This window comes from Corythoichthys intestinalis, chromosome 1 (assembly GCF_030265065.1).
Source record: "Corythoichthys intestinalis isolate RoL2023-P3 chromosome 1, ASM3026506v1, whole genome shotgun sequence".
NCBI classification, from domain to species: Eukaryota; Metazoa; Chordata; class Actinopteri; order Syngnathiformes; family Syngnathidae; genus Corythoichthys; species Corythoichthys intestinalis.
Genome location: NC_080395.1, coordinates 11914164 through 11927583, shown reverse-complemented (window position 1 = coordinate 11927583; position 13420 = coordinate 11914164). Strand labels below are relative to the sequence as shown.

At 39.7% G+C, this 13420-nt stretch overlaps 1 protein-coding gene across 1 annotated transcript in view; it reads right to left on the bottom strand.

Annotated features, from left to right (window-relative positions):
- Nucleotides 1-576: 576 nt before the first annotated feature.
- Nucleotides 577-13420, bottom strand: part of LOC130925885 (oocyte zinc finger protein XlCOF6-like) — a 37669-nt gene continuing 24825 nt past the window's right edge. The window contains exons 3-7 of the mRNA XM_057851364.1: nucleotides 2669-2789; nucleotides 2166-2343; nucleotides 1441-1539; nucleotides 1271-1377; nucleotides 577-736 (exon numbers count right to left, since the gene is read on the bottom strand). Coding sequence (XP_057707347.1) covers nucleotides 1324-1377; nucleotides 1441-1539; nucleotides 2166-2343; nucleotides 2669-2775 — 438 coding nt within the window. The 5' untranslated portion in view covers nucleotides 2776-2789 and the 3' untranslated portion in view covers nucleotides 577-736; nucleotides 1271-1323. The remainder of the gene's footprint in view (nucleotides 737-1270; nucleotides 1378-1440; nucleotides 1540-2165; nucleotides 2344-2668; nucleotides 2790-13420) is intronic.

The following is a 13420-nucleotide window of genomic DNA, read 5'->3' as shown; positions in this document are numbered from 1 at the left end:
TCTATCCGTCCTGGGAGTGGAACTCTCCTGACTGTGGTACTCCCCAAGGTTTCTCATTTTTTCTCCCGAAGACTCTGGAGTTTTTGGAGTTTTTCCTTGCCGACATGGAGGGTCAAAGGATGGCCGAAACCCAGGACTTGAATTTATTTATTCATCTTTGTTGCTTCATTTGCTGTTTCTGATTGTGTATCATATTGCCTCTGCAAAGCCCTTTGAGACAATGTTGTTGTGATCCATGGCTATACAAATAAAATTGAATTGAATTGAATTATATTCGTCCCTACCAATGTTGAGACCGAACCAACGCCCTTGAAACAAAACAATCGCCATTTTTGAGTGGCATTTTAAAATTTTGCTTCAAATTATTGGATGAATCATTTGGAGTGCAATTCTGCTTTAATTGAAGGGCCATCATAAATAGATCGACTGGAACGTACCTTCAAAACCAAACAAGGCTATTCTGGATCATCATGGAAACGTCATGTCAATATGAATGGATACTGAATTTTGTTAGTGATAACAATAGATCTGATTGGATCTGTTTTTTTCCCCACAAATAATCAGAATTTGGATCATTTATTTTGTTGTGATTTGACTGTTCTTTGAAAATGAACCAAAGCTCCAAGTTGTAGTTGTTACTACTCAGCCTTACAGGCAAATGCATGTGTGGGTCACATCCAGTAGGCTTTCACCATGTTGCAACAACATAGGGGTCAGCCACAAATATGCTCCTTCCCTGAAAAATACATAATATATACACACGGACATATGTTATATAAATACAAACGTACGCACACACCTAAATGAGCCCATACACGCATACCCACATTCTGTAGGCTACATAGTTAAAATAATACCCTACACAAGCCAAAAAAATACTTTTTTGTACCTTTGAATGAGCTACTTGTTGGACAAGTTATAAATATGCATTTCATATCTGCAAAAAAAAAAAAAAAAAAAGTTAAATTTTACTTAATTGTACTATCTTCTTTAAAGAAACTAAATCCTCAAAATTCACAGTTGATTCCATTTCATTGCTCAAGCCAAGGGTCCAAAAGTCGGCACGTGTCAGGCAAGCTTTCTTTGTTTAGACAATCAACACCATTTCTGGCCTCTTAATATTCAAGATTTACATAAGCTGATGAGAATGTTGATTGGTTAACAAAACCAAGAATAAATAATTATGTCCAATTGTTAACTAATATAAGGAATAATAAGCCTATTCAGATTTCTAGTGAGCACAACATTTGTCTCAGATATAAAAACATACCAGCCGTTCCTGGGCAGGATGAGTTTGAACCGTCCGTGAAACTCGGCATGGTCTTATGTTGTCACCATTGGTCCTGTCTGCACAGTGGGTTTCACAGTGTTCGTTGTCTACAAAAAAAAGTGTTCAGCACAGTCCAAAATTTAGAGTACAGTACTACATATTCTTCTTACTTCCATTTGGATGTGTGTGACATCCCTGTATCTGCAGGGGAAGACTACAATTTGGGGGTCATGATTCAGTTTCTTCCCAATGGGGTGGTGATCTTGGAGCTAGTGAAAAAAAAAAAAAATAATGAAAAAACATATAGCTAAGCAGAGTAACAATATCAAGAAAAAAAAATACAACTTAATTCTATTTGGATCATGTGACAACATTCAAACTACAAAGGACCAGAAACAACAAATGAAGGCAAAACAACAATACCATACAACAACAAAAACAGCGAGCTGCGAATTGCAAGCATGTACATAATGAAAAATAAGAGTGCAATATAATGAAAACTACACAAAGGAGACTGTTCATTGTGAAAAAAAATGTAAAAAGCATGAGCAGCATTACCCAATTCGCTGCTTAATGCATCAGTACGTATTAAACAATATAAGTAGAGCAAAGTCACATGCAGTTAATAAAGGAAGACATTATTTCAATTACATTAAGAATACTATATATAAGTAAGTCTTTTTAACTTATTTTCAGAATAAACACTTCATGTTTTTCCCGCAAGTGTCGTTTAGCTATTTAACATTTTTAAACATGCATACTATATATAAGTAAGTCTTTTCAACTTATTTTCACAACAAACACGTCATGTTTTCCCCGCAAGTGTTGTTTAGCTATTTAACATTTTTAAACATGTATAGGCTTTTAAAAACTTTTTTTCAGTAGGGCCACTTACCGTGTTTTCTTCGCGAGCGGTGAAATGACTTTTTTCGTCGCAAGGGTTGATGACTTTTCCGGTCTGAGGAGACTGAGAACTACGGGGTGTGTGCTGGCAGCTGTCCTGGAGGTGAAGAAGAGCACTGGCTGCATCGTTCCTCATCTTTGTTTCCTGCCTTTTTGCTGTTCTCTGAAATCTGTTTAGACACAAAACCACATAGGCTGTTCATGTTAATGACACCAATGTTAAACATCAAATCTTCATAGCTGAGAAAAAATAAGTGACATTAATACTGTTAGATGAAAACTGACAGTGATGTGTCTATTGTTGTCCTTGATCATGACAATTATTAGTACTAGAGGGCCCAAGGAGCCATTATATATGGAACCATTATGTTGCTTGCCATGCAAGATTACTGACAAAAAACTTGAACATCATTGGCAGAAAGTCATGTGGGCTTTACAGGCTACAGTAAGACACCGAAAAAATTAATGATCTGGGGGTTTGAGAATTACACATACCTGTTTTGCTTTCTCTCAAGCTCAGCATGCTTTTTCAGAGATTCGGTAGGAGTCATCTCCTCGAGTTTCAATGTTGGCGCCCAGTCAGGATTTGTTCGGTCGTACATGTTAGCAGGGCGACCTGAACATCGTTTAGAGAGACACGAATAACATCAGCTTAGTATTTCACTTATCCCCAACATTACTAATTAAGAGAAGGTTGCTGTGTGATAACGGCTTTAAAAACCAGCGACACACGGGAAGAGAATCGGCAGGAGCAAAACTTTTTGTCAAGGAATGTGCTCGTTCCGCCTGGGGTCTCTCGTCCGTCTGGAATTTCACCAACCAATCCTACCGTGTGTCCCTGGCATTAGCTTGCTTGCTTGCCTTACGCCAGTACTTTTCAGACACTCACATATGACAAAATACACACTAGATTTTACCTAAGTGGTCCGAGCAGACCCTGACATGTTTCGAGGGTTCATCTTTCCTCTTAATATTTGCCAACCAGAGACGACGACGTTCCTCTGTAAGCGATTTTGTGAAATCCCCTTCATGTTGTCTGACCTTTGGAATGGAGTACAATCCAATTTTCTTCGTCCCATCTGCTCTGTTCACACATCCACGGACCCAACAACCATCTTGAGTGCTGTTGTGTTATGTAATAGTTTGCTCCTTGTTGCCAACAACAATGGCGGCGCAGGGGCGGATATGACGTCAAACGGGAACCGTGTATAGACCCCACTCACCAACGTCACACAATGACGTGTCGCTGTATCCGGCCACCATATTGTCCGTCATTGTTTATCCGTATTCTCAATGGTTTCAATTTGTCGTGCAATTTATAGTGCAATTCATGGACGCCCCGGTGCTTTCAGACGCTGTAAACTCATTGGATGCGTTGCATAAAAGGCGTTATGTGGAAAAGCTTCAGTCTATCCATTCGCCAGATCCATATTTGATGCCTAAATCGATATTTTTCGACCCGCTGTCTACGCCTTCTCTGCCTGACATCTGCTACCCTGATATCTACAACTATCTTGTCCACACAAAATCAGCCTATTCTCACGAAAGTTTGAAAAACTTTAAGAGCAGCACTCTAAGCAACATTACCCCGTGTGACCCTTTACTTCCAATTTTCTAAAATGGCGACAATCCCCCCCAAAAAAGTTGACTGAAATGGCCGACGCTTCAAGGATAGGTGGATATTGGACTATTTCTTCAATAAAACACGCAACAACTGTGTCTGCCTCATTTGCAAAGAGACAGTCGCTGTTTTCAAAGAGTTCGATGTGACGCGATATTACCAAACAAGACACGCTGACATGTACGACAACATTACAGGGAAGATACGCAGCGAGAAATTATAGCAACTTGAAGCTAGTTTAATTTCACAGCAGCAGTATTTCGCAAGAGCCCGAGTGTCGAAAGAGAACGCCACAAAGACGAGATTGTTGAAATTATGAATTAAAAATAATAATAATAAAGAAAATATGACACACAGAAGGGCTTGCTAAAATTTGTTTAAATATATTTGTTATGGCGGTAAGCCGTTAATGTGGATCCAAAACACAGACCAGGAGATCAATAGAGCACGCTAGGAAACGCGAATATAACAAGTACAACTTAGGGAGCACGCTAGAAAACGCGAATATAACAAGTACAACTTAAGGAGCACGCTAGAAAACGCGAATATAACAAGTACAACTTAGGGAGCACGCTAGAAAACGCGAGTAAAACAAAATATAACTAAGAGAGCACCCAAGATGGCGTGAATATAACCGAGTACAAAATCCTAACTACAAAATCCAGAAGAGCACAAAAGTAAATAAGATCAAACCAGAACACGACCGAAGAACGTCGGAAGGCACCGAGGATGACGATGAGCACACCGCGGTAAGCAAGGCAGGAACAAGCATATGCAATAGTCCGACACTCGCAGACAGTGACGGGAGTCCTTAAATAATGAGCGCTCCTAATGCGCCACAGGTGTGCGGCCACGGCCCCGCCCATCCAGCTGAATCAGATGCTGGAAAGAAAAAACAACTGAGAAGGCATACAGATATGACAATATTGTTCTACGGAAACCAGCCAAGGTAGCCCACACATTTTTACCACACCAAATCTGGCCCCCTTTGCAAAAAGTTTGGACACCCCTGTTTAACTGATGATCCGTAGACGAGGCCAGCTTCTTTCACTTGTTACCAGCTAAATATTATTCAAAAAATAATGATGGTGGAAGAAATAAGCATCTTGAATTTGAAACTGTATGTTGTCGGCGATTCGCCTCGCAATGATCTTAATTGTGGTTGTCAGCCCAAAACCCTCTAAATATACTGTATATTAAATGCATTTTATCAGATATAAAATGACTACTACATAATCTGTGGTAATCGTTTGGTGCCCAGTTTTCTTGTCGAATTGCAGCAGTCCATCTCGCTCTCCTCTCCGGGTCTCTCGGAATACGGTACAACTTCAAGTCTCTCCGTCTATCTTCTCTGTTACTGCAACCAACCGCCACGCACACCACACGCAGAAAAACATGCCATAATAGGAGGAATTTACGTCGCGGTAATGCGTAAACACGACGAGTTGACGGACAATATGGCGCGGAGGCGTGGTTGTGACGTCATGTGAGTGGGGTCTATACCCTGCGCGGCTCGTCTCAGGCTGCGTTCCAATCACGGTTTGAGTTACCCTCGCTCACTTGCCCTAAGCACTTGCTATGACGTCACACGGAGGCCACTTGGAGCGCGGAGGGAAAGTGGGCGGAGGGGGAGCGAAAGACGTAAATGGAACACACCTGCCCTCGTTCACTCACGGGCAAGAAAATCATGAAACAACCACAAGGTTTTGGAGTAGCGCTATACTGCCAATTCCAAATCAGTGACGCCTCCAGAAATTCTTCATAGGGGTGGCCAAATGGGGCCACTTAAAACCTTGAGGCGGCACACCAAAAAATAAAAGCCATAATTTCAGGTTTTTACTATGTTGTAGTAATAAACAGGCTAGTAAAAAAAACTGTCAGATTTACTTAAGGACACACCTACTGATATTCTTTTGTTGATTGTGTTATATTGTATTTTGTACACTATTATACTGTGTTAATGTGCATAGTCCATAATACTCCAGTCAACATTTTGAGTTCCGCAGCTACTACATCTAACATTATACTGGCGCGTGGGGTTGCCAACAAATGGCCGTGGCCTGGCCACCCCCTGGTGGCACCAATACATCGCACAAAATGCACGGCGACTCATGTCAATAAGCCGGAGACGTATTCCGTGCTTGATGGCAATACGTCGGTACCTGGGAATGATCAAATTATTAGTTTTGTATCAAATTTTATTTGGGCAGTTCTTTATTTATTTGTCCAATTAGTCTAATTTTTTTCTTTTTCTTTTTCAACAACAATGATGAATTTTACAATTCGAAAGGCAGTTTGGTATAACATTCAAACACCGTGCTGGTGGCTTAATTCATTTTCTTCTTCTTTGGTGGTATATATACAGCAGCCAAAGGTGTTTGAGCTTCATTATCACCACCGCATTGGACATATTTTCCATGCACCATTGCAATTCATTGTGGGAAACAGGGAGCTCCGGACTGACCATCGTTTTTCACCCGATCACTGAGCCCTCTGAGGGTCTATCTCACCAAGTTCACTTCGCTGTTTTGGGAATTGGAACGGCCCTTAAGATGGCGGCGGGGATTCCCTCGGGGGGGCGGTGGCTAGGGCAAGTGAACGAGGGCTCATTTAAACCGCGATTGAAACGCAGCCTCAGTACCCATCCCGCAGACAGGAAATGACGCAATACCACAGCTCTCAGTCTCCTCAGACCGGAAATGTCGTCAACCGTTGCAACGAAAACAAGTAAAGCCTGTCATACTCCCACGTTGCGGTGACGGCGCAGCGACTACGGCGTCATTCGACATTTGCTAGTTCTGCGGTGAGGGAACGCGTTGCTCTGTAATTCACCGCCAAGCCACTAGAGGGATGTGGCATTATGTTTGTACGGTTTTGGGGCATGCTTGTTGACTTCCGCTAGTCGGAGAAAAAATAAACAATGCAAGATGGAACTCTTGAAAGTAAATATTCTGCTCATCAACACTGAATAATTATTGAACATACAAATGTTGTGGGGCAGGCGAGGCAGAAGACGGTTTCGAGGCGGTCTGGCCGACTTTTGATGCCGCACAGAGAGTTTTAGACTCGGGTGGAGAGAGCTAGCTGTGGCGGCTAGCTTCAAACTGGCATCGAGCACTGCGTTCAAGGTCTGCAAAGCCCTCCAGCCCGATTTGTTTGCCTTGTCCTACAACCAGCCAGTGGGAAGCCATAGCAGATTTCTGGCGTCTATGGAACTTCCCAAACTGCGTTGGGAGCCTTGATTTTAACGTTATCATAAAAAGCACCGAGGCACTCTCAGTCAGTGATGATGTATCATGTGTGAACTGTCTGTTATTGAAAATTAAGATCAAAACAACTCTTTTGACACCAAATCTGTGCTTTATTCTTCATATACTTGAAGTGTGACACGTAAATAAGTCACAGACTCACAGCAAACATATGTACACAACAAATGATGAAGTGCACCAACCAAAAATACGACATAAAGTGATAAAAAGTTGGCAGTTTTTGGCCAACTGGGTCACCGCTTCGTGTGGCCACTCGATTCCAAACACACACGTCTCGGTGGTTCTTCCATTTATTAATTTTTTTTCAATCGCCGACCTTGCCATTTGGAAATCACAATAATGTCTTGACGAGACTTGCTCTTCGATGATACTCGTGTCGGCTTGGTCCGTTTTTGCATGTAGAAAATAATGTTTGATTGTATTCTACAATGGCGGTGATCTCGCGTTAAACCGGAAACAACAGTCTAAGCGGACCAATCACAGTCCGTTTTCGCCACGTCATACACGTCTACGCGACGCGAAGGTTAGAAAATTCGAGAGGCGCGTCTTAGGCTACGGCGCAGGGTTGTAACTTGGGTCTTCCTTGACGGCGCAGGTCTGACGCGGAAGTATAACTCGGCCTTAAGTCATTTCACCGCTCGCGAAGAAAACACGGTAAGTGCCAGTGGCCGTACTGAAAAAAAGTTTTTAAAAGCGTATGCATGTTTAAAAATGTTAAATAGCTAAACAACACTTGCAGGGAAAACATGACGTGTTTGTTCTGAAAATAAGTTGAAAAGACTTACTTATATATAGTATTCTTAATGTAATTGAAATAATGTCTTCCTTTATTAACTGCATGTGACTTTGCTCTACTTATATTGTTTAATACGTACTGATGCATTAAGCAGCGAATTGGGTAATGCTGCTTATGCTTTTTACTTTTTTTTTTCACAATGAACAGTCTCCTTTGTGTAGTTTTCATTGTCATGTTATGTCCTATCTCTTAGAGGTTAGACCTTGTGCACGAACCCGAACGGGTCGGACCCAAAATGTTAAGCATTCACTTGTTCGGGTTGGGCCGCTGCGCCGGACTAATAAATTCTATTAAAAAAAAAAAAAAAAAAAACATGGGATAATACCGAGAACTCTGTATTGTGCATTTGCTTGTGGACGCACATGAACGCAGTGGCGCCGCCCGCTTTTTTTTCTTCTCCTCCGCTGTGGCAGTTGCGATTCGTTATGAAAGACACTTTTATTTATGCACAAAGGCAACACAAATGTGATCCTTTTGAATCGTCTCCTCTGTGTGTCTGCAAAATCGCAGTTTTTTAAATTTATTTATTTATTTTTTTTATTAAACTTTCCCAGCGTTATTTCGTTGTGTAAATGATTTTATAATTATCATAAAAATATGTAGACCAGGAGTATCCAAACTTTTTGCAAAGGGGGCCAGATTTGGTTTGGTAAAAATGTGGGAGGCCGACCTTGGATGACGTCCTTTTCGTAGAACAATATATTTAAGCAAATTTTAGCAAGCTATTCTGTGTGTCACATTTTCTTTATTATTTTTTAAAATTAATAATTTCAACAATCTCGCAACTATCCTTTGTGGCGTTCTCTTTTGACTCTCGGGCTCTTGTGAAATACTGCTGCTGTAAAATTTAACTAGTTTCAAGTTGCTTCAATTTCTCGCTGCGTATCTTCCCTATAATCTTGTCGTACATGTCAGCGTGTCTCGTTTGGTATTATTGCCTCACATTGAACTTTTTAAAAACAGCTACTGTCTCTTTGCAAATGACGCAGACCGAGTTGTTGCATATTTTAGTGAAGAAATAGTCCAATTTCCACCTATCCTTGAAGCGTCGGCCGTCGCAGTCAACTTTCTTTTTTTGTTGTTGATTGTCGCCATTTTAGAAAATTGGTAGTAAAGGGTCACATGTGGTAATGTTGCTTAGAGTGCTGCTGCCTTTTAGTGGGTAAATGATGAGCAGCATTTAGTGTGTAAGCTACTTCATATGCTGGTAGCAGCACTGCTGACCAATTTACCATATTGGCCCGAATATAAGACGGCCCTGATTATAAGATGACCCCCTCTTTTTCAAGACTCAAGTTTGAAAAAAGACTTTTTGAACACCAAATTAATTTTTATTCAGAAAATAATTACAGCACATCTGAAACAAATGATTATAACAATATATTTGAGAGAAAAAGCATGTTATTCTGCCTCATTCAAATCTTAATATCTGAACATTTAGATATGTAAACTAAAGTGCAATCACATTTGTAAATGAATGGCTTCTGGTTTTTGAAATGTAAATAAACCAATCTATTGTGATAAAACAACAAAATTACAATAACTGCATTAACCATCAAAGTGAAGTCTAACTGTAACTGTAGTCTTGAAAAAAATCTGAATAAGGAAAAACATTGTAATAAAATAATGCAAACTGGTTAAACTTGAAAGTAGCTGAGATCTGTCATGACAGAACATCGCTTCAATAATATCTGGCGCCATCTAGCGTCGAAAATGGGTATAATGTCTAGACCGCGAATATAAGACGACCCCCACTTTTTCAGTCTTATTTCAATGCAAAAAACACCGTCTTATATTCGGGCCAATACGGTGTGCAGGCAAGACGTAATTGATTTTATGACAGAGGCTGGGGGCCAGACTAAATTTGACCGCGGGCCACATTTGGCCCCCGGGCCAGACTTTGGAGATGCCTGATGTAGACTATTTAAACATTAAGAAAACTTGCGTTTTTTTCTGCCAAGGCAAGGCAAGGCAAATTTATTTATATAGCACAATTCAACACAAGGCAATTCAAAGTGCTTTACATCACATGAAGAACATAAAAATCACATTTAAATCAACACAACGTAAAAACCAAGACAAAGGCTACGTTCATACTACAGGTCTTAATGCACGAATCCGATTTTTTGTCATATCCATTTTTTTGGCGTGCCCGTTCAGACTGCCTTTGTCCATTGAGACCATTTAAGCATTACGCATGCGCAGTATTTCGCAGTCCGACACGCGTTGAGCAAGAAGACCCGCATGCGCAGAAGCATCAAAACAAATGACACACGTCATCCGTCATTCCAGGGATATCATATTTTGCTTTTCAAAAGGAGGACACAAATAACAGACATAAATAATCCCCGTTTAGGCTTATATTCACTATTTATATGGATCGATAGCATGCACGCACTGTCCGTGCATGTCACACACACACACACGGTTAGTTGCCCCGACTCTCGGCCGTGTAAGCAATGTTGAAATATTGCTTATATGGAGCAGACAGAAAACCGATCATTCTCAGGCTTATCCTCAACCCATTTTTATTTTTTATGACTGTTGTCAAGCTCAGCCCTTCCCCAAAAGCCGTGTTCACTGCAAGCTAGGCGCTAATAACGCACAGCTGCACCGGTACGGTAACGTCTCTCTCGCTATTTGATGACGTAATTGCTGCATGAAATCCGATTTGGGAGAGTGGACAGTACAGACTGCCGCGACAGTCTGGAAAAATGTGGCCCAGATCGGATTTGAACCACATACGAAAGTGACCCAGATCGGATTTGAAATGGTCCAGTTCTATGCGACTTGTCACGTTCAGACCGTCAAGTTAATGCCTCACTGGAGTCGGAAAAACATGAAAAAATCGGATTCGTGCATTAAGACATGTGGTATGAACGTACCCAAAAGATCGCATTTAATCACAGAATAAAAATAAATAAATAAAAATAAAACAAAAATAAAAATAAAACAAAAACTACTACTAATAATAATGATTGAAATCAGCAATGGAGATAAGCACAAGAGGAATAGAAAGCAGGTAGATTGAAATATATAAACAGTTATGGATACCAACTCGAAGAAATGAAAATAAATTGCTGCTGCTGCGTTTTTTTGTTTTTTTTTTCGCGTCACTCCAAGCCAGGTCGGGCTTCAATACCAGCGGGCCGTGTCGGGTCGGGCTGGATTTTTTAGGCCCGATCTTACCTCTACTATCTCTCTGCTCTCTCAATTGCAAAAAACTGATATTTCCTCATGTTGAAACATATTGTTATGGCTGCTAAAATGCTGCTGCACTTCATTTTAATTCATGATTTTTTATTGTTATGTGGTAGTTACTGATTGCATTTCTAAGTTGATTGGACATATATAGTGGGCTAGGCCTACATTTTACTTTTGTTCTACATTGCAATTTAGTTGATGTTTTGTTTGCAACTGAACTGATCCCTGGATTGATATTGCGATAAAGATGCTGCTGCACTACAATATTTTGTCGTTTTCTTTAATACTTACTTGAATATTTTTATCAATGGGTCATGACTAAAATACAGTGACTGTTATTATTGATTTTGCACAGGAGTTCAGATGTTGCACTGTGTGAAAGGCTGCTACTGGGTGTAAAAAAAAGAGAAAGCCCTGGTCTCATTCAAAGCACTAATTAAATGCTGTGATCAGTTTTTTAAAAATATATATAAATGTAAGTATTTTCATTTGACTTCAACCAGGAGTGACACAAGAGCCAATAAAAAGTTGTTTAATGTCTGACCGCTTGTGTTGCCTCATGATTCACGAAAAATATGCTTTGCTTTAGAATTTTAATGCATCCCGGGCTTTAATGCATCGCAATGCATTGCCGAATTGAATCATATCGTGGCCCTGCGAATCGTAATCGAATCGAATCGAATCGTGAGGGCAGTGCCGATGCACACCTCTAGTGTATATTGCTAGCGGACAATTTTAAACCTGGGTGCATGGTAAGTCTTTGAAACTGTTGATATGACGTTCACAGGAAAGTAGGTGCATAGCACCTTAATTCTTTGTTGGAAATTGTGGTGTACTCATTTTTGTGTTTTTTCAACTTATGACCACAGAAAGAGTTTGCCCATTGGACAGAAAAGGCAAAAGCATCACTCCAGGGTGAAGTGCCACCAGTCTATTAGTTGAAGAAGTAAAATTTGGATATAATTGCTGAAGTCAGCTTTTAAAGACTTTGTAGTGTGCATTTCTCTGAAGCACTTTTGAACATGCCCCCCTTAATTGACTTATTTATTTTTTTAGGAAGAGGTGCAACCACAGCTCCTTCAAGTTAGTGGTGGCCCACTGCAAGATATGGCAGGGGGAAAAAAGAGGTGTAAGATTGTTTATATACCTAGTTTAAAATCAAAAATAAAATTAACAAAGCATCCTGTTCCCAAGCATCCTGCAGATGGAAGAGGATGAGCTCGGACGACAGTCTTGGAGCCATCAAGTTCTGTTTCAACCATCTGGAAGATGGATTTACCTTTTCTGAGGAGATTGTTGACTAAAGAAAATATCTTGTATTCTCTCAATAATTTAAAAAAAAAAAAAAAAAAAAAAAAGTTTACCACATCAGAACTGTTTGCATTGAGTTCATTTTTTTCTACACTTATAGATTAGTTGGTTTTTTTCTTTTATCCCAGATGTTAGTTGTAAGTTGTTTAAATTACCTCTGATGAAGGCGGAAGTGTTGGCCAAAAAATGTCAGGTAATTAAAACAACCTACAACTGTTGTCTGGGACAAAAGAAAATAACAACACATTACAACTATTTTGTCATTTCTGTTTGAAATAAAGCTGCTTTACCTGGAGCAGAAAGTGCTTAATATAGTTTCTGAATTAGTTAATTAGGATCTTGAAGAGTGAGCACCCACATGAATGATTTTAAGTAGTGAAATGTAAGACAAGAAAATTGGTTTGGTTGCACCATAGAGAGAATATTACTTTTTTGATACATTAAATTGTAATGAAGCTATATTAATGAGTCCATCCATCCATCCATCCATTATCTTCCGCTGAAGATATTAATGAGTCCGTTCATAAAAATGTGAGGATGACAGCAATTTCTAGTAATTCAAAATAGGAATAAATTTTACACTTGACAAACTAAAGTACACACTGTGATAGGTCACAAGCGATCTTTTAGTCACTAATTAAACCTTTATTGCAGTAATGTGTATTTTAATTTTGATGTACTGTAACTTTTTCATTTTGGTATAATCAGCAGGCTTTAACGAACTGGCTGCGCACGGTTAAAGAGTTAATCTCCCGATTTCACCGAATCAATTCAAGGAGTATGGAAATAAAATATTATTTAAATAATATTGAGTGATGCTGAAACCGAAAATAAAATACGTGCGAAAAGTAAACTAGTATTTACGTTCCCCCCCAATTTTTGTTTGGATCGATTATTTATCATGTAACATATCGGAGAAAATGTGACTAACAAAAAAATACAATTAAGCGACAGTTATAAGGTAGATATCTGTGACTGATTTACAGACACCCATTTTTTTCATTGTGACGTAATTTGTTTAAAAGTTTAAAATATCCAAGTGAACA